This window comes from Myxine glutinosa, chromosome 5 (genome assembly GCF_964187855.1).
Source record: "Myxine glutinosa chromosome 5, kmMyxGlut1.1, whole genome shotgun sequence".
In the NCBI taxonomy this organism is placed as follows: Eukaryota; Metazoa; Chordata; class Myxini; order Myxiniformes; family Myxinidae; genus Myxine; species Myxine glutinosa.
In genome coordinates this window covers 147645381-147666083 of record NC_136265.1, presented here as the reverse complement: position 1 = coordinate 147666083, position 20703 = coordinate 147645381, and the positions used below count along the sequence as shown (strand labels likewise).

Genomic DNA, 20703 nt, shown 5'->3' with positions numbered 1-20703 from the left:
AACTGGTCAAACACGTGGAACATGTCTTTCAATCTTGACAAATCTTACACTCTCACTTTCTCTCTCTGAAAAGACTGTCTGGAAAACCCTCCTATCAATTTTCTCAACAATCCTCTCGAAGAAGTTCTGTCACTCAATCTTTTGGGTCTCACTATCTGCCATGATCTTTCCTGGGAAAACCACATTTCCAAGCTGGCCTACAAAACCAGATTCTGCCTGGGCATCTTCCGTCGTGCGAAGTCCTTTCTGGACACTTCTGAGTTCCTCACAACATAGAAGGCTTTCATCCACAGCTCACTGGAATACTGTTCTCCCCTCTGGGCTGGTGCTCCTGCCTCACACCTAGCTTGGCTTCACAAAGTTGAAACCAAAGCTTTCAGAATCATTGGTATCTCCTGCGATAAAGCTGATTCGGAGGGCCCTTCCCTCTCTCGCCGCAAGCAGGTTGGTGGTCTTTCTGTATTCTACCGACTCCTCTCCGGCCTAGCTCCTCCTGCCAAATATTCCTTCAGGATGTACAAGATCTGCCAGAAACCTTCTTCTGGTGAAACTGCCAAAATCAAGACTCTCTGCTTACCTTCCCTCTTTCATGCCTATTTTTTCACACCTTTGGAACAAACTCCCTCACTCTCTTCAGTCCCTCTCCCTCTCCTCCCTCCAGGTCTTTAAAACAGCTGTTCACCACAATCTCTTATCTTTCCCCATCCAAAACCTGATCTTTTCTACCCCCGTTAAACACCCCAAATCCACCTCTTTCATTCTCCGACTTCTTTCCTGAAATTCCTAGTCGTGTTCATTTGCTTTATATCGTGTACCCCTCCTCCCTTCCCCCCAGCCCTCTCCCTTCCACAGATCTACCGAAGTACTTGTTCTCCACTGTTGTTGTGCTTCCCTCTCTCTCCCCCTCTTGTCTCCAGCTCCCTTTATTGTATGTTTTAAGTGTCCGTGCATGTTTTCATGTTTAATGTGTTAGCTCTTACACGAGCCTCGATAGTGTATACAAAAAAATAACAAAAATCTCTCATTAACCTTGTGCCGTGTCCTGGCCCGTTTTCCCATGTGAATGAATAAGATTAGATAGAGCCGTGTCTGTCCCACGTTCCCATGTGAATGATTAAGGTTAGATACAGTCGTGGCCAAAAATAATGGCACCCCTTGCACTTTTTTCAAATAACTCACAATATTCTCTAAAAAGATGTTGAAATTGATAAAAGCATTGGTCTCCACAATTCTTTATTTCACTGTTAATATTACAGAACCTTTGTTTTGATTCAGAACTTAATATATCCTTTTAAATCAGAAAATAAAAAGAAATGGCATTGACAAAATTGACACCCTAGACTTAATATTTGGTAGCACAGCCTTTGGACAAAATTACTGCAGTCAAGCGCTTCCTATAGCCATGAATGAGCCCCCTACACCACTCTGCTGGCAATGTAGCCCACTCTTCTTGGGCAAACTGCTCCAGTTCCCTGGTGTTGGGCTAGTGGCTAGGGTGCCGGCTAAGGATCCTAGGATCCTGGGTTCGAATCCCGGTCAATCGCTGAATTAACGCCAGGGGGGTTGACTCAGCCTGTCATCCTTCCGAGGTCGGCAAATTGAGTACCAGTTCACTGGTAATTCCCTGCTTGTCGTTAAAGGTGGCAAAAAGGGTTGGCGTCAGGAAGGGCATCCGGCCGTAAAACATTGCTTCAAAAAGGGGACCGAAAAACAACAACAACCACAGTTCCCGAAAAAGGCCAACCCCCGCTTGCGGGGAAAAATGGCCTCTAAAGGTGGGTTTTTTTTTTTGTTTTTTTTTTTAAGCGCTTCCTATAGCCATGAATGAGCCCCCTACACCTCTCTGCTGGCAATGTAGCCCACTCTTCTTGGGCAAACTGCTCCAGTTCTCCCAGATTTGAAGGGTGCCTTCTCCCAACTGCTGTTTTCAGATCTTCCAACAGGTTTTCAATGGGATTAAGATCTGGGCTCGTTATTGCTGGCCACTTCAGAACAGTCCAGCGTTTTGTCTTGAACCATTCCTGGGTGCTTTATGAAATGTGTTTGGGGTCGTTGTCCTGCTGCAAGACCCATGACCTTCGACGGAGACCCAGCTTTCTGACACTAGATTCAACATTGCGCTCCAAAATGCCTTGGTAATCTCCTGATTTCATGATGCCATGCACCCATTCAAGGTACCCAGTGCCAGAAGCAGCACAGCAACCCCAAAACATCAGTGAACCTCTTCCATGTTTGACTGTAGGGAAAGTGTTCTTTTCTTTGACGGCTTCATTTTGTTTTCTATAAACATAGAGATTATGTGCCTTCCCAAACAGCTCTAATTTGGTGTCATCTGTCCACAGGACATTCTCCTAGAAGGATTTTGGCTTGTTCAGGTGGTTTTGGCAAACTCCAGTTGGGCTTTCTTATGTCTCTCTCTCAGCAGTGGGATCCTCCTGGGTCTCCTACCATAGAACCCCCTTTCATTGAGTTGGCGACAGATGGTGCGAGTTGAAGCAGTCTTACCTTGTGTCTGAAGGTCAGCTTGAATCTGTTTGACAGTTGATCGAGGTTCTTTCTCCATCATTCGAACAATCCTTCGCTGCAATCTTCGATTAAGTTTTTTCTTGCGGCCAGGTCCAGGATGGTTGGCTACAGTGCCATGGGCCCTTAAACTTCCTGATAACATTGCGTACAGTGGACATAGGAACATCAAGGTCTCTGGAGATGGACTTGTATGTAGCAGTGAGATTGGCCATGCTTGGCTACAATCTTGTGTCTGACTTCCTCAGACAATTCTCTGGTTTTCTTTCTTTTCTCCATGCTCATCGTGGTACACACAGTGACACAAAACAGCAGAATGACTCCTTTTCTCTGTTCAAACTGGTTGAATGAGTGATTTTCATATTGCAGACACCTTCAACTCACCAAAGGTGAGTTCCATTCCAAAGTAAAGGAAAATCGCCTGCTTGAAATCTAATTATTTCTAACAACTTCTAAAAGGTACCAATAATATTGTCTGCACCATTTTAGGATTTCTGTGTAGAATAAGCTGAGATTTAGGAATTTTTTCAGATTTTGGTTTCACTGCAAAACAATGAAGTACATATGTGTACATCAAAATATTTTTTAATTTCAACAATTTTCTGGAAGAGTTGGTGCATTATTTGAAAAAAGTGCAAGGGTGACAATATTTTTGGCCACGACAGTAGATCTGTCTGTCCCGTGTCTCCATGTGAATAAATAAGAATAGATAGAGCCACATCTGTCCCATGTTCCCATGTAAATCAATAAGATTACACAGGTCCGTGTCTGTCGCTTGTTCCCATTTGAATGAAAAATATTAGATATACAAGATTCATTGTGATTCTGAACAGGGGATATATTTTATATCTGTAACCTCAGTTTTGGCGTGTGTGCGTGTCTCTCTCTCTCTCTCTCTCTCTCTCTTCCTGCGGATCATCAAGTCGAAGGTCTGTATTGGGTTTCAGAGCAATTGGTTGGTAAATAAGGGAGGAGTTCGGATCCAAATCTTGGGGGTAAATCCCCCACCCCCATGAAGCCCAAATGAGCCGAAATTGAAAAATTGAAGCCTGATCGATTGTGCAAGCCATCGAGTAGAAAGGCTGTATCAGGTTTCAGAGCAATTGGTTGGTAAATAAGGGATGAGCAGGGATCTGAAGTCTGGGGTAACCTCCCCCCTCCCCCCCTCCCCCACCCCCCCCCCCCTCCCTGAGAGCCTCGATGATCTGAAATCGAAAAATCAGAGCATGAGTGATTGTGCGGGCCACTTTCTTGTATTTCTATGTCAAGTTTCAGAACAATCAGCCAGGTGATAAGGGAGGAGTTAGCAAAAATAGCAAAAAGTTAAGGAAAGGACGGATGACCGGATGGACGGATGGTCAGATATCCGGATATCACGACCCATTTTATAAATTCATCTCTTGAAGAATTGAGATGAGATGACCTAATAATTTACTTGTATATACTCAAAACAAATCGAATCAGAATCATATGCTAGATTTTCACTATGATCGAGATTAACCCGAGTTGTGTGAAATATCACCATGCACCGTGTTTACAATGCACTTTATTCTAATGGGAATCTAGATTCTGGAGAACAGGAAAGTACAAATCCAGTAAGAAACAATATGGAAATCTGAACACTGAATTGGGAAAACCACAGATCATTTGGAAATAGAGTATCTGATGCACAATTACTCTTTAAGTAATCCTCCTGCCACTTTTGCTAAACATTGCAGACAAATTGCATAATAAAATAAACTTTCCCTCTCACCTGTGTGAGGTGATGAGTAAAGCACTGCCGTCATCACGCACATTGGTCAGAGCCCCCCAGATGAGCCTGCGACCCAGTGGATCGATGCCCGTAGAGGGTTCATCGAGCAGAATGACGGGAGGAGAACCGAGAAGAGCCACCGCAACGCTCAATCGCCTCTTTGTGCCTCCGCTGGTGCAGGTCGTGGGCAAACCCAGCACATCAAAGAAAGAGGCAAGAGATCAAAAAACAAACAAAAAAAGAGGTGAATGACAGGAGGGTAACTATAACACTAACACACACACACACACACACACACACACACACACACACACACACACACACACACACACACACACACACACACACACACACACCTGTAGTCCTGGACAAGGCGGTCAGCGTGGGCCTGAAGATGCAAACTACACAGCGCTTCATGCAATAAGCCGGGAATGTGGCGTTCAGGTGCGCCGCGGAGCCTCGCAATAAGCCTGAGGTTTTCACGCCCTGTCAGGTGTTCAAGAAGGCCTCCACTCTGAGGGCAGTATCCGAGCCGCTGTTGTGCCTACGCACAATGTTACAATGCAGTCAATTGTGACAATTTCACTTATTACTGGTACTGAAAAGGAATTTTAAATGATTGTGTCATCAATCTTTTGAATTTTAAATGAAGCTGCACACCAAAGTGCGGAGAAAACCTTCCAACGTGACATCCCAGTCATTTTTTACACTTCAACTTGGTACTACGATTGCACAAGAATATAATTTCCATCATAACGTGCATTAACCATTCAATTGAAACCTCAAACTTTTTGTGAACTTATCAGAATGACTTATTTTAGGATCCACTATTTGGAGATTTAAAAAAAACAAAAAAAAACCACCTTTAGAGGCCATTTTTCCCCGCAAGCGGGGGTTGGCCTTTTTCGGGAACTGTGGTTGTTGTTGTTTTTCGGTCCCCTTTTTGAAGCAATGTTTTACGGCCGGATGCCCTTCCTGACGCCAACCCTTTTTGCCGCCTTTTAACGACAAGCAGGGAATTACCAGTGAACTGGTACTCAATTTGCCGACCTCGGAAGGATGACAGGCTGAGTCAACCCCCCTGGCGTTGGTTCAGCGATTGACCGGGATTCGAACCCAGGATCCTAGGATCCTAAGCCGGCACCCTAGCCGCTAGCCCAACACCAGGGACTTATTTGGAGATTCCAAGGTGGATAAAAATGCATGAAATAACATGATGACAACAAAGTGATATAGACGGAGAGAAAATGCAAAACAAGAACATAAAGGTTCAGGAACACAACTACGACAATGACCAATGACAGTCGGTTGCAGTCTCCGGGCCGGGTTGGGTTAGCCCATTTTAGATTGTTTGGGTTGGCACATTGGTGGCTTAACTGCTGATACAGCGTACGATGACAATTTGTGCCACGTGTCAAGTAGGCTTTTCCTTCATGGTCATTAATATCAGCCAATCAGCATAGAGGATGGTGGTGACATCTTAACTCTTAAGTGGAGTGGAAAAAGCTGTGCTGGGGTGGGAGGAGTCTGGCAGTTTAGCAAGAACTATTGCTGGAAGACCAACCTTGCGCAGATTACTTGCAAGGCTGTACCCAGCCAGAATAGCGTTACCCGCCGATGGAGTCTCCTCCCCTGTGAGCATGCGGAATGTCGTCGACTTTCCAGCTCCATTGAAGCCCAGGAGGCCAAAACACTCCCCTGGTGGGATTGCCAAGCTCAACTCTTCCACAGCAAGGACAGGGTGACGAGTACCGTACACCTAAAGGAAGCACCAGAAGCAAGATCAACAAGGCAGGAATTATTGTGAAGCTCACACAATTTGCTGCGATCCATCTCAAAATGACAAGTGTATATGTTGGAAGAGAGGACCAAACCGTGCAATTCAAACAATGAGTGGGAATTGAAACCCAAGAATAATGCATCAAGGCATTGAGAGTGGATACCTTCCGCAGGCCTTGGGCGACAATCTGTTCATTCTCAGGCACAGGATGCAATCTGGCAACGTGCAAACGTTCACGTGCGACATCCTCATCCTCTTTATAGCCTCCATCATAATCCTCTTGGTGGTGATGCAGGAAGTTCTACACCACACATGACAACTCCATGTCACCATGAAAGATCCCTCCTGAAGCCAACAAAGTTAACCACAGAATAACATCAGTAATCCTCGCCCACAGATGAGACGCACAATGTTGCGTCGCCGGCGAAGGTAGTTGACTGCGCGGATCAGCAATCTTCCTACTCCCAGTTCCAGCAAGCAGATAAAGGTGAGGAAGACCACACCTTGACTGGCCATTGCAACAAGATATCGACCAATGCCATAAGGCTGCCAAGCCAGATAGTCCAGCTGGTAAGTGATATCTGTGTGTACAAGAGAAGCCATTAAAAAGAAAAAGGAGGTAATAATCAATTTTGCTTCCCACCAATGAATGACAGCTTGACACAGCAAACCCGATTGAAAGAGCAATATTTTGAGCAAGTGCTCACATTTAATTGGTACATGTCTGATAGGCCATCGATATCCTGGCAAATGTCCACACTGCGCCCACTTCCTCATCGCCCAAAACAGTAACCCAAACTTACTGTTCAGTTGGCAAATCCAAGCAGCACCAAAACTGCTTGTGCAGATTTTAATAAACTGGTAGTTCTCATAAAAGTAGCTCAAGGATTGACCAAGGCAGTAATTTGGAAGGACGAGGAAGACGTCATCCATACGATCGGCCAGACTTTGCAGATCAAGCTCTGCAAACAGGGAGGGAAATACTTAACGAGGGGCTTCGTAAGCACAATGATCACCTCAAACCTTCACCACCACACAACCATGATCACCTAAACATTCACAACAGACCTTTGAGATTAATTGGTACGAGGGTATCCTTTTACAGCACAAATGCAAGAAGGTCGGAAAAAGAATGGGGGCAGAAATGCTAGAGCAAGTGACGTGTTACGTTCGTCAAGTTTATAAAAAATCTCCACTGGAAAAGCAAAAGGGATAGGCATAAACGGTTGTTTGAAAGCATTAAAATGTTCAATTGTCACACAGGTGCAAAAAGAGCATAATAAACCCGATCAACCACAAAGTATGGTTTTCAGCTTCAGGACCAATGATTTATAATAATAAGAAGTTACACAAAGGAGGTCACCGAGTAACTAATTGTTAGGGACAACCCTAAAGCCATGCTTTACCGGGAATACGGAGGATGTTGACCGCGAGGAAGCTAGCTGTGCCCGACAGGATGTTAAACATGGCGAGGCGAGCGTAGGCCGAGGCAGGTTGAACGAAGCAATGCTGCAGCAGGTACATGAGAGGAATGACTGCCCAGCCATGCAGCAGCAGGATCAGCAGAACGTGCAGCAGATGTCCATCCTCCACATAGGCCTTGACTCCAAAGCTAGCAAAGACCCCCTGTAGATCAATCCAGAATAATATTTCAGCAGCCATTTCCACCAATACCCTGGGCCGATCTCAGGGACGGCATGAACGAGTCACCCACATTCTCGTGGGATCAACTAACTAACAACTAACAACTAACTAATCCAAACCTTAACCCTAACTGTTGTGTTTCTGTGCTTCCCCTTCTCTCCCCATCTTGTCTTCTGCTCCCCTTATTATATGTTTTATGTCTGATTTTTTGTGTGATGAATGTTAGCTCTTTAATCATTAATTAATTAAATTATTAATTAATTATTAAATAAACACCTCAGTGTGTACCCCGGTTTAAAATAGGTACACCGTATCCCTGCGTGTCGTAAGAGGCGACTAAAAGGGTTGGCCTCAGGAAGGGCATCCGGTCATAAAAAAACATTGCCTCAAAAAGGGAACCATGGCAATTACAACTGTAGTGAAAATATACCAAAGGTGAACCCGGGAGTGATGCTTGCTTAAACCACTGAGGGGCGTCTATAAGACCTGGGACATCCGCGACGCTGAGCCACTCATGTGACATTTACTATGACATGTAGTCTTGTAGTCTTGAATGGTACGTACCCGCACATATATGCTGGACTCGCTTGCTTTGACTATTATTATCGATCCTTTCTATATGATGCCAAAATCCTGATATCTATTGCATGATTGTATTTTTACAGGATGATGCCAAAGATCTAATTGTGATTAAACCTACCTATGGGACAAAGTTGTGGACCTGATTGATTTCCACGACATTTAATCACAATTAAGATCTACGGAAATGGAGGGACACAAGATGATCAATGTACCGACATTCGGCGCCGACCCACAAGCTGAGGATTCGGGCTCGGAGTTCACTCACTGGCTCAAAACGCTGGAGAACCAGTTCGGAGCCCAGGATACCGTTCCCACCGCTGAAACGAAGCTGTCTGTGATGCAGACTAAAGTCGACCACCGCGTCTACAGGAGCATCGCACGATGTACGACGTACGATGCCGCCGTGGCAGAGCTAAAGTGAATTTACATTAAGAAACGGAGCGTGGTGTACAACAGGTATCTGCTCTCAACGCGGCGTCAACAGCCCACCGAGTCGATCGATCGCTTCGCCCAGGAGCTGCGACACCTACTTGCGGACAGTACTCAAGAGGTACGTACCCACGAGCAAGTCCAGGACGATCTTGTCCGAGATGCTTTTGTCTCTGGGATCAGCTCTTCGATTCTGAGGCTCGGACTTTTGGAGACAGCTGACCTGACGTTCGCGTTGGCACTACGGGTGGCCCATGTCTATACTGAGGCCCGGGAACAATCTACCGCCTATGACCACACACGAGTCGTTGCGGGGACTTCTCAACTCGCGCAACCGGAGAGGGCTACCGCCGAGGATACGGGAGCGGACTCGACTACAGCGGAGCCCCTGGCCGCTCCCGAGGTGGACTCGGATTCCGGCTTGGCGGCAGCCACGGCGGCCAGGCCAAGGCCTGAATGAAACGCGACGTGTTACTTCTGTGGCAATCGACAGCATCCCAGGTCGGTGTGTCCGCCTCGGGAAGCAATATGCCATTTGTGTTCGACTATAGGACATTTTGCAAAAGTCTGCAGGAAGACCACGCGGGGCACACGAGCTCGCGCGACCTTGAATGGGCTTATCGCCGAGCCAACGGACCGAGCACAGAGCGGGGTGCCTCACCCGGCTTTGATGAGCGGTCCTCCTCCTCGTGGGCCCCTGGCTGCACGCTCGTCCTTGGTGAGATGCATCGGGCCACCAAAACAAATGGCGCGAACACGACCGGCCGCGGAGCGACCGTCCTTGACTGGCATCCGAACGCCCTCCTCAAACAAATGACAAGCTCCTGCTTTGAAAGCTCCTCTTGCTTTGCTGCAAACGCTGCACGTGACACGAGCGCCTTCCGACGGCAGCTCGTACGAACTACACGCTCTTGCTCCAGCACATGAAACTGCAGATGGCTGCGATCCTTCTCGCGTGACACGAGCGCCATCTGACGGCAGCTCGTACGAACTACACGCTCTTGCTCCAGCACGGCCAACTATGCGTTTGGCACGGGGGCCCTCCGGAGGCTGCTCAAACGACCGGAAAACTGCAGCCGGTGTGGGATCCACACGCGAGGCGCGATCTTCTCGCTCGGACGGCTCAATACCTGCCGGATCTTCCGGCCTCACTCAGGCCATTATTCCGCTCATGGTCGAAGGCATTTTTGCGCGGGCCTTAGTCGACACGGGGTCTACGGATAGTTTTATCGATCAACGGCTGGTGCGTCAACATGGGTGGCCGGTCCTCGGGACTACACGACGGATCTTCATGGCCTCCCAAGGACTTGGGCTCAGCACAAAAGGGGAATGTCGATTGAAACTTGTGATAAAGGGACGCATGTTTCCAAATGTACATCTCATGGTCTTGCCTGCATTATGTGCTGACATTCTGTTAGGACACGATTTTCTTAAGCGACATGGACGTTTGGAAATGGAATTCGGTGGGACGGACACGCTTGCTGTGTGTGCACTCGCAAGAATGGACATTGAGCCTCTTTCGCTGTTCCCCAACCTGACCACTGACTGCACTCCTGTAGCAGTAAAATCACGGCACTACTCACGAGCAGACGCGCAATTCATTGCGGAGGAAACGGCCCAGCTCTTAAAGGACGGTATTATCGAACCTAGCCGGTCGCCGTGGCGGGCCCAGGTCTTAGTGGTGCGAAGTGAGGCCCATCGCCGACGCATGGTAATCGACTACTCACAGACGGTTAATCGCTTTACACAGCTGGACGCCTACCCGTTACCGGGGATGGACGCGCTGGTACGACAGGTGGCCCAGTACTCAGTCTACAGAACTCTCGATCTGCGTAGTGCGTATCATCAGATCCCCATCTCTAGGGCTGATCGCATCTATACCGCCTTTGAATCGGGTCAAAGGTTATACCAGTTCACCCGACTACCTTTTGGGGTGACGAACGGGGTCGCCTATTTTCAGAGGGCTATGGACGACCTTGTTACTAAGGAGAACTTGACAGATGTCTTTGTATATCTGGACAATCTTACGGTTTGTGGGTATGACCAGGGGCATCACGATGCTAATCTGAAGCGCTTCCTCGAGGTCGCGCAGAGGTATCGCCTAACCATGAATGAGGCTAAGTGTCGTTACTCTCTACGCACGATAGATCTTCTGGGGTACACCGTGACCCATGGCTCTGTCTCTCCGGATAAGGAGCGTCTGCGACCTTTGCTCGATATGGCTCCGCCTAGCGATCGGGCTTCGCTGAAGCGCGCTCTCGGGCTGTTCGCCCACTATTCGAAGTGGGTGCAAAATTTATCCGCGAAGCTCCGCCCCCTCGTGGCCTGCGACACGTTCCCCATGAGCCCGGCCGCCTTGGCGGCCTTCGGGGGCCTTAAGGCCGACATCGCTGGCGCCGCTGTGGCGACGATCGACGAGAGCGAATCTTTCGTCTTAGAAAGTGATGCCTCGGATCATGCGATAGCGGCGACTCTCTCCCAAGGGGGGCGCCCTGTGGCTTTCTTTTCGCAGACTCTCACCTCCGCTGAGCGGAGGCATTCGTCTGTCGAAAAGGAAGCGTACGTGACCGTACTTACTCGGGCGATGCTTCCAAATCATCACGGACCAACAAATCGTTGCGTTCATGTACGACACCTTACATGCTCAACGTATTAAGAATGAGAAAATCACTCGCTGGCGTATCGAACTCGCCGACTTCTGCTACACTATCAAATACCGCCCGGGGAAGGATAACCTGGTCGCCGACGCCTTATCGAGGCCGGCTACGTGCGCGGGTATCATAACTCTGGAGGGTCTGCGCACTTTGCACAACACTATGTGTCATCCAGGGGTGGCGCGTTTCGCTCATTTTGTGCGTAGTGGTAATCTGCCATACTCGATTGAGGACATCCGCCGGCTCTGCCGTGACTGCACTATATGTGCGGAACTCAAACCGCGTTTTTACAACCCTCCCATGGGGACGCTGGTTAGGGCTACTAGACCGTGGGAGAGATTGGCGATGGATTTCAAAGGACCGCTGCCGGTGTCGAGTAACTCTCGTTATCTGCTCACTATCGTTGATGAGTACTCGCGATTCCCTTTTGCTTACACGTGCGGGGATATGACGGCTGCCACGGTCATACGGTGCCTGCAGAATTTGTTTTATATGTTTGGGTATCCGGCCTGGGAAATGGGAAGGCCGTGTGCTGTGTGCAGGAAGGGTGTCGGAGTGAACTCCATTCAATGTACAATGTGTGCTGAGTGGGTTCATCAAAAATGTAGTGGTCTGAGAGGGTCATTAACCAGTGTGGCAGCTACATTCAAATGTAAGGTGTGCACAGAGGGAGCTGCAGATGGAGGAAATGTTGAGTTGGATCTTGGAGACGGCGTGAAGCTGGAAGGTGTGAAAACATTTTGCTACCTCGGAGACATGCTGAATGGAGAAGGTGGATCAGACTCGGCAACGGTTGCTCGAGTGAGATGTGCATGGAAGAAGTTTCGGGAACTGAGTGGCGTGCTGATGAGGAGGAGAGTGTCGCCGAAGCTGAAGGGAAAGGTGTATGCTGCATGTGTGAGAAGTGTTATGATTTATGGGAGCGAGACATGGGTAATGAACGTAGAGCAGCAACGAAGGCTGGAAAGGGTGGAAATGCGAATGGTTCGATGGATGTGCGGAGTATCGTTGAGAGAGAGGAAGACAAATGATGAATTGCGAAAGATGATGGGAATATTGCCTGTGATTGATGCTGTGAAGAGGAACAGGTTGAGATGGTTTGGTCATGTATTGAGGAAGGATGAAAGTGACTGGTTGAGAAGAGTGATGGAAGTTAATGTAGAAGGAAGTAGAGGACGGGGAAGACCGAGAAAGACTTGGCTAAAGATGGTGGAAGAAGAAATGTGGGCAAGGGGGTTAACAAGGAGAGATGCAGAAAATAGGGCAAAATGGAGAAGATTGTCATGGGGACCGCAAGGCTAACCCCCGCTCTAGCAGGGAACATGGCCTTAAAATGCATGTTGTTGTTTGGGTATCCGGCCTACGTGCATACCGATCGGGGTGCGGTGTTCCTGTCTCAGGAGGTGAGAGGTTATTTGCTCCAAAATAATGTCGCTTCGAGTTACACCACACCGTACAGACCCCAGGCGAATGGGCAGATCAAACGCTTCAATGGGATTATATGGAGGGCCGTCATGCTAAGCCTCAGGACCCTCGGCCTGGCCTCGATAAATGGGCTTGGTCGCTACCTGCGGCTCTGAACTCGATCAGGGCTCTCCTATGTACGGCCACCAACCAGACTCCTCACGAAAGACTGTTCCACCACCCTAGAAGCTCGGGTAGTATCCGATCTTTACCCAGCTGGCTCGTTGAGCCGGGGCCGGCCTATCTCAAATGAGCGGTTCGCACAAGCAAGTACGACCCCTTAGTAGATAAGGTGCAGGTACTCCAGGCTAATCCCGAGCATGCTCGTGTGATGATGGCAGATGGACGCGAGTCCACTGTCTCCGTACGCCATCTCGCCCCATGTGGGGTCATCGACCCTTATAGGGATATCGACGAACCGATCTACGAGTCTATGGACTCTACCGAAGCTTCCTCTATGGAACTTCTGCCGTCACTTCCGTCGTCACATACACCCCTGCCTGAAGGCTCTGAGGTGCCCCCTCCGACACCGGCCTCCAGCGGCTATTCCGAAGCAGGGGACTCCGGGCTTGGGGACGCCGTACCCGGTAGTTTCCGGACACGAGTTGGCAGGGTAGTTCGCCACCCCGACCGCTACGGGTGGACCGACTGACATGGAATGACGTACCCCAATCAATTGATGCTGACGCTCGCTTGAGACCTGCCTAGCGGCAGTATAGTTCTAACGGCGGGAAGAATGTAGTGAAAATATACCAAAGGTGAACCCGAGAGTGATGCTCGCTTAAACCACTGAGGGGCGTCTATAAGACCTGGGACATCCGCGACGCTGAGCCACTCCTGTGACATTTACTATGACATGTAGTCTTGTAGTCTTGAATGGTACGTACCCGCACATATATGCTAGACTCGCTTGCTTTGACTATTATTATTGATCCTTTCTATATGATGCCAAGATCCTGATATCTATTGCATGATTTTATTTTTACAGGATGATGCCAAAGATCTAATTGTGATTAAACCTACCTATGGGACAAAGTTGTGGACCTGTTGATTTCCACGACAACAACTACATATGGGCAGGGTACAGCCTGAAGTACCCGGTGGGGGACCTCACTCCCTCTCATCAAAACTCAAGGTGGGGAACCCGATCGAAGCAAGGGTGGAAATCACTCCATTTATGACGACGAAACGTCTGATGCCAGATATGGAGATCGGTTTCTGAGGTTTGGGACATGGAATGTAGGGACAATGACAGGGAGATCAGGAGAAGTGGTGGAAGTATTGGTCAGAAGAAGAGTGGACATATGTTGTGTGCAGGAGACGAGATGGAAGGGAAGTGGTGTGAGAATGGTGAAGGGTAGGCAGGGACAGAAATACAAGTTTGTGTGGCAAGGGTGCCCAGAGGGCGTGAATGGTGTTGGTGTCCTGTTTTCTGAGGAGTTTGTAGATAGTGTGGTGAGTGTGCCTAGAGTGAGTGGAAGGTTGATGATGGTGAAAATGATGATTGGAAAGCTCTTGGTGAACGTCATCTATATGCTATATGAACGTCATCTATATGAACGTCATCTATATGGATATGCTCTGCAGGTTGGTCGGAGCGATGAAGAGAAGGACAAGTTCTGGTGTGCGATAGAGAAGCTGATGGAAAACGTGAAAGATGAGGAAGTTGTTGTGGTAGGAGGAGACCTAAATGGACATGTGGGAAGGAGTATGGACGGTTTTGAAGGAGTTAATGGGGGTTACGGATATGGTGTGAGAAATGGAGAAGGTTAAAGGATTTTGGAGTTTGCTGATGGAGCTGATTTGTTGATCTGTAATACTCAGTTCCAGAAAGAGGATAATAAGATTGTTACACACACGTCAGGTGGGTCAACGACAACCATTGACTACCTGATGGTGCGTAGGCGAGATGGGGGCACCTCCAGGACACAAAGGTGATCCCGGTGGAGGAGGCTGTTTCACAGCACCACTTGGTTGTCTGCAACATAAGGATGAAAGGTGCGAGGAGAGCTCGGCGGGTGAAGTACCAACCGAGAATGAAGGTGTGGAGGTTGAAAGAGGTGACAGTGAGGGAGGCATTCTAAGAGAGGCTGAGTATGGTAGAGGATGATGTGGTTGAGCTTGAAAGTGGTTGGATGTCAATGTAAGATAGTCTGTTGGGAGCCGTTAGTGAGGTATGTGGATGGACAAAAGGACCACTGAGGCACTCGGAAACATGGTGGTGGGATGATGAAGTTGGAAAGAGGATCGACGAGAAGAGGAAGAAGTTCAAGGAGTGGCAGAAGGCAAAGGGTACAGGAGCAGAAAAAGCAGAGCATGAAAGTTATAAGGCAGCCAAGAAGGCTGCAAAGAAAGAGGTAGCAAAGGCGCAGGAGGCATGTAGCAAAATCTTCGGAGAACGCTTGGATTTGGAAGAGGGTCAGAGAGCGGTATTCAGGATTGCAAAGCAGATAGCGAAAGAGAGGTGTGATGTGATGGGGTGAGTTGCTTGAAGGATGAAGTGGGACAAATCGTTGTGGACCCAGATGGAATTAAAGGAAGATGGAAGAGATATATGGTAATGCTGTTGAATACAGAGAATGAATGGGATGGCAACATAGAGACTAGAGAGCAACCCAGTTTTAGGACCGGCAGTGAAGATAACTGAGAAGGAGGTTGAGGAAGCGTTAAAAGCAATAAAAAAACAAAAAAAACGGGAGGGCCGACGGGAGTTGTGGGAGATATGTTGAAGGCAGCAGGAAGTTGGGGTGTGAAGAGAATGACAGAGATCTGCAATCTGGTGGTGAAAGAAGACCGCATTCCAGTCGATTGGGAACTGAGTACCCTCGCCCCTCTATACAAGGGGAAAGGTGACCCTCTGGACTGTGGCTCGTATCGAGCGATAAAGTTATTGGAGCATGGAATGAAGTATTGGAAAGGGTGTTGGAGAGGAGGATAAGGAAGAAAGTGAAGATCGACGAAATGCAGTTTGGATTTATGCCTGGAAGAGGAATGACAGACGCGCTTTTTATTGTGAGGCAGTTGCAGGAGAAGTACATGGAGAAGAGGAAGAAGTTGTTTCTTGGGTTTGTTGATCTGGAGAAAGCATTCGATTGGGTTCCATGCGAAGTAGTGAAATGGGCATTGAGGAAGTTAGGAGTGGAGGAATGGTTGATCAGAGTCGTGATGGCAATGTACGAAAAACCACGTGGCCTATGACGTCATCATTTTCAAACTATATGCAACAATGGTGTTAGATGACATTTGTAAAATTCCACATGATAGGGTAAGCGGTTTCAGAGATATCATTATTTAATATTTTCATTCAAATACGGTTTAGCTCGTACGGACGGACAACCCAAAAACATAATGCCTCCGGCCACCTCCGGGGGTGGAGGCATAAAAATTGTGTTATATGTGCTTCATTTTTCAACCATCAATTATTACAAATACTGTGGCCGGGATAGCCGAGAGGTACACAAACTCTCCTCTGAGCTGTCTAGCTTGGGTTTTAATCTCAGCCCAGCTACAAATTGTCATGCTGGTGTCTCACAGGAGGGTCATTCATCATTGTGTGTGCAGTCCCTTGGATGGATGTTAAAGATTCCACATTGTTCGTTGCAATGAGTAAACGTGCTGTTGCCATGATCCTGAACAAATTCCAAATTCCTGTTTCCAGCATCCTGATTCCAGCATCAGCAGCAATAGCATGCCCCTGCGAGAACTGATGCTAACTTGCAGCCACGTGCTGCATACGATGATTACGACGATTACAAGAGGCCCTAAGTGTGGTGTTGGTAGTCGATGGAAAGTTAAGTTACTAAAGATGCGGCTCAAAATGAAACTAACAGCACATTCCAATTTTCCTACAAAGTAAATATATACAAAGAAACTAACATTTATGATAAAGATATTTCGTACCAATATAAGACAGCAAGGCACCATGAAATTGAGGAGGTCCCAGAGGAATGTTGGCAACCAGTAGGCCATGGCACGGACACCCGTCACCTGCTGGATATGCCTTGACCCTCCAGACCTCTCGATGACCAGGAGCACAGCAAAGGAGCTGGTGAGTGATGCTAGGCCATACATAACGTTGAAAGCCACAGCAAAGCCTATTTCACTACTGCGTTGAGAAAAAACAGACAAGATGAAGAAACAGAGCCATTTAGTGAAGATTCACACACGACACTGTGTTCATCCTTTTACCGCTTGGTTTTTGGCAAACAACCCCTGACTTTAACATCCATTTTTAAGCAGTGGTGATCAGATTTTCATTCTACATCCAAATTCCAAATTTGCACTGATACACAACATATTACATTACTCATGTACATGATACATATACTATGCATCCTTTATTGTCGGTCACCTAAATATATACACAAAGAATTAAGTTAAGCACCCCCCCGTTTTTTTACAACCTCGCACATTACAAGTTTGTTGTCGTCAAAACAGTGTAATATACCCATGATATTGCTATATTTTCTGGAGAAATGATATTATGGTCACATAAAAACATAACAATCATGCCGTTTTCAATAGTTTATTCTGAATAATTTAAGGTGAAATTTTTTGGGAATTTTAGGCATATTTTCACCTCAATTTAAGTATGGAGCTATAGGTCCATCACGGACAGTGTGGATGACGTTTATGTTTTCTAACGTACAGTCATTGTTCTGAGAAGACCTCTAGCGATCTTTGCGTCAATAACGTGTGTAGGACCCACGTGATCGGATGGAGGAAGGTGCTGTGACAACCATCCCCTGGCCTGCGTACAGTCCTGACCTGAACCCCCTCGAGCACGTTTGGGACATGTTGGGACGACAAATTGCGAAGATGGTCCCTCCAATAGCCAATCTGGATGAATTGGAACGTGCATTACATCGGGAATGGAACAACCTGCCACAGCAACGCATACGACGGCTTACAGGGTCTATGAGACGTAGGGTTGAGTCAGTGATCCGATCACGTGGGTCCTACACACGTTATTGACGCAAAGATCGCTAGAGGTCTTCTCAGAACAATGACTGTACGTTAGAAAACATAAACGTCATCCACACTGTCCGTGATGGACCTATAGCTCCATACTTAAATTGAGGTGAAAATATGCCTAAAATTCCCAAAAAATTTCACCTTAAATTATTCAGAATAAACTATTGAAAACGGCATGATTGTTATGTTTTTATGTGACCATAATATCACTTCTCCAGAAAATATAGCAATATCATGGGTATATTACACTGTTTTGACGACAACAAACTTGTGATGTGCGAGGTTGTAAAAAAACGGGGGGGTGCTTAACTTAATTCTTTGTGTATATAAAAGCCCTGTGTATTTATTTCTCTGTCACTCAGGAAGTAACCTGACGTTCATCGATGTGGCGTCATGTTCATCAATGAAGTGTTAGCGCCATTCGCCATTTTGTTTCCACTCGGGCAAAGTGAATTTATTCTGTCCAAAACTTTTACTACAAGCATCTGACTTTGGATTGATTGCATGATTATTCAGGTTGTTTTTACAACTTTCACAAAATTTCCTTTGTGAAACAAAAGTGAATCCACAAGACCATTAGTTATATTCTTTACAACTGTGCTGTGATGGGGCTCATTGAGGGGGAGGTGGGGAGGGAGGGGTGGGAGGGAAGAGATGCTCTTGGTCCTGTCATTTTTGATAGGCTTTACATTCATCTCTATATAATGGAGGGAAAGTATGTTGTATGTTTAATCTACTTCAAGAGAATTTGACCGAGGATGAAACTTCCAGGTATTAATGATGGCAACCTGAAGTTGTGCCTTTCCGTTAATTCCATCAAGTTTCGAAAAAGAAAAAAATCTTTTTTTTACCCATCTTGCCACTTTCTTCCTTTGAGGGGAACGAGTGCAATTATAATTATCCATGCTCTATATAACCACGATGTATTATATATATACACTACCGGTCAAAAGTTTTAGAACACCTCAATTTTTCCAGTTTTTGTTTTAATTTACTCAGTTTAATGTCTCAATGTACTCTGAAATTAAGCATATAACAAATAAACAATTGGAGATAAAAAATAAATCAAAGAATCGTTTTTGTTTAACAAAATTTAATTTAAATTTTTGACTCAGCAAAGTAGCCACCTTTTGCAGATATAACCACCGAACACACTCGTGGCATTCTTTCTACTATGGAAATCAAATATTGTTCGGGAAGTTCTTCCCAACACTGTAGCAGAAGTTCCCACAAATGTGTTGCACTTGTAGGTTGCTTTGCTTTCACCCTTCTGTCCAGTTCATCCCAAACCAGCTCGATGGGGTTTACGTATGGAGACTGTGCTGGCCATTCCATGATTTGAAGTCTACCGTCTTGTTCTTTTCCTCGAAGGTAGTTTTGACATAGCCTGGAGGTGTGTTTAGGGTCATTATCTTGCTGTAGGATGAACCCCTGACCAACTAGGCATATACCAGAGGGTATTGCATGGTACTGCAAAATGCTGTGGTAGCCCTTTTGGTTCAGGGTGCCAGTCACTCTGTGCAAGTCGCCGACTCTGGATCCAGTAAAAGAGCCCCAGACCATCACGATTCCTCCTCCATGTTTGACAGTTGGTGTCACACACTGAGGAACGATCCTCTCGACTACTCGACGGCGTACAAAAACCATGCGTTATGAACCAAAGATTTCAAATTTTGATTCATCGGTCCATAAGACCTTCTTCCAGTCTTCAGTTGTCCACTGGTGGTGCTTCATGGCCCAGGCAAGCCTCTTTTTCTTAGTTTGCCATCTTAACAATGGCTTTCTTACTGCCACTCGACCTGTCAAACCTGCAGCTCGAAGTCTTCTCTTCGCAGTTGAAACTGAGACTTGCTTACTTCGACCAGTGTTAAGCTATGCTTGAAGCTGTTGTCCTGTGAGCCGCCTATCACGCAAGCTGTTGACTCTCAGAAACTTGTCTTCTGATTCTGTTGTGGCTTTGGGTCTGCCAGACCTCTTCTTGTCAGAGTTTCCTCCAGTTTCCAATATACTACTTCCTGCAGTGCAATATTGTCCAAATAATGCTTCAGAGGGTGTAATAACAGTCTGTTCCAATACTGCTTTTATACAGACAGTGGGTTTGTAATCAAGTAATCAGCAGAGGTTGGGACACCTGTAGGAATTGTTTGCATCAACTTTCAAGGCTTAATTTACTTACATTGCTGCAGAACAGCTGTAAGTTGTTAACCCATTACTTATTCCCTGAAGAAGGCCTTTTTTTTTACAATATAACTGTGTAATTTACATTATTTTCCCGTTTTTGCTAACCTAAACTTTTTTTTAAAACCTCGAGCAGTTTACTGCTTACCTTTGTACCATTTCAGGTTATTCACTGGACATTAAACTGCGCAAATTTCAATAAAAACTGGAAAAATTGAGGTGTTCTAAAACTTTTCACCGGTAATGTATATATATATATATATACAGTATACATATATATATACATACATATATATATATATATATATATATATATATACACACACACACACACACAGTGTGTATCAAAAAAAAAGGTAATCCAAATTCAAGGGGTTAATATGCAAACGTTATTTATTTGGACAATTTACATGTGGTTTACTAATTAAGAGGAGATCCTCAGCTTTCCATTGATACCTTCCATGCATCATTGCTGTCACACATGACCGAGTACATGTTCATTGAAAATGACAAGTTAAAATCGCATTTTTACAAGTTTGGCTACCTGTGCACCTGTGATCGTAGCCCCATGGAGCAGGGTCAAAAATGATACTGCTCTTGCACATTTGTGCCATCTGGTGATCATAACTATCAACTTTGGTGAATTTCTGTACAAGGAGATAGCATGATGGATGGACAGACGGATGGACAGACAGAGCCGATTTCAACATCCCCTCGTTTTT

At 46.4% G+C, this 20703-nt stretch overlaps 1 protein-coding gene across 1 annotated transcript in view; it reads right to left on the bottom strand.

Moving 5' to 3' along the window:
* Window positions 1-20703, bottom strand: part of LOC137426954 (phospholipid-transporting ATPase ABCA3) — a 75909-nt gene that overhangs the window by 18108 nt on the left and 37098 nt on the right. Inside the window, exons 21-28 of the mRNA XM_068116009.2 lie at window positions 16730-16934; window positions 7463-7682; window positions 6860-7018; window positions 6465-6637; window positions 6220-6357; window positions 5841-6035; window positions 4633-4820; window positions 4277-4447 (exon numbers count right to left, since the gene is read on the bottom strand). Coding sequence (XP_067972110.2) covers window positions 4277-4447; window positions 4633-4820; window positions 5841-6035; window positions 6220-6357; window positions 6465-6637; window positions 6860-7018; window positions 7463-7682; window positions 16730-16934 — 1449 coding nt within the window. The remainder of the gene's footprint in view (window positions 1-4276; window positions 4448-4632; window positions 4821-5840; window positions 6036-6219; window positions 6358-6464; window positions 6638-6859; window positions 7019-7462; window positions 7683-16729; window positions 16935-20703) is intronic.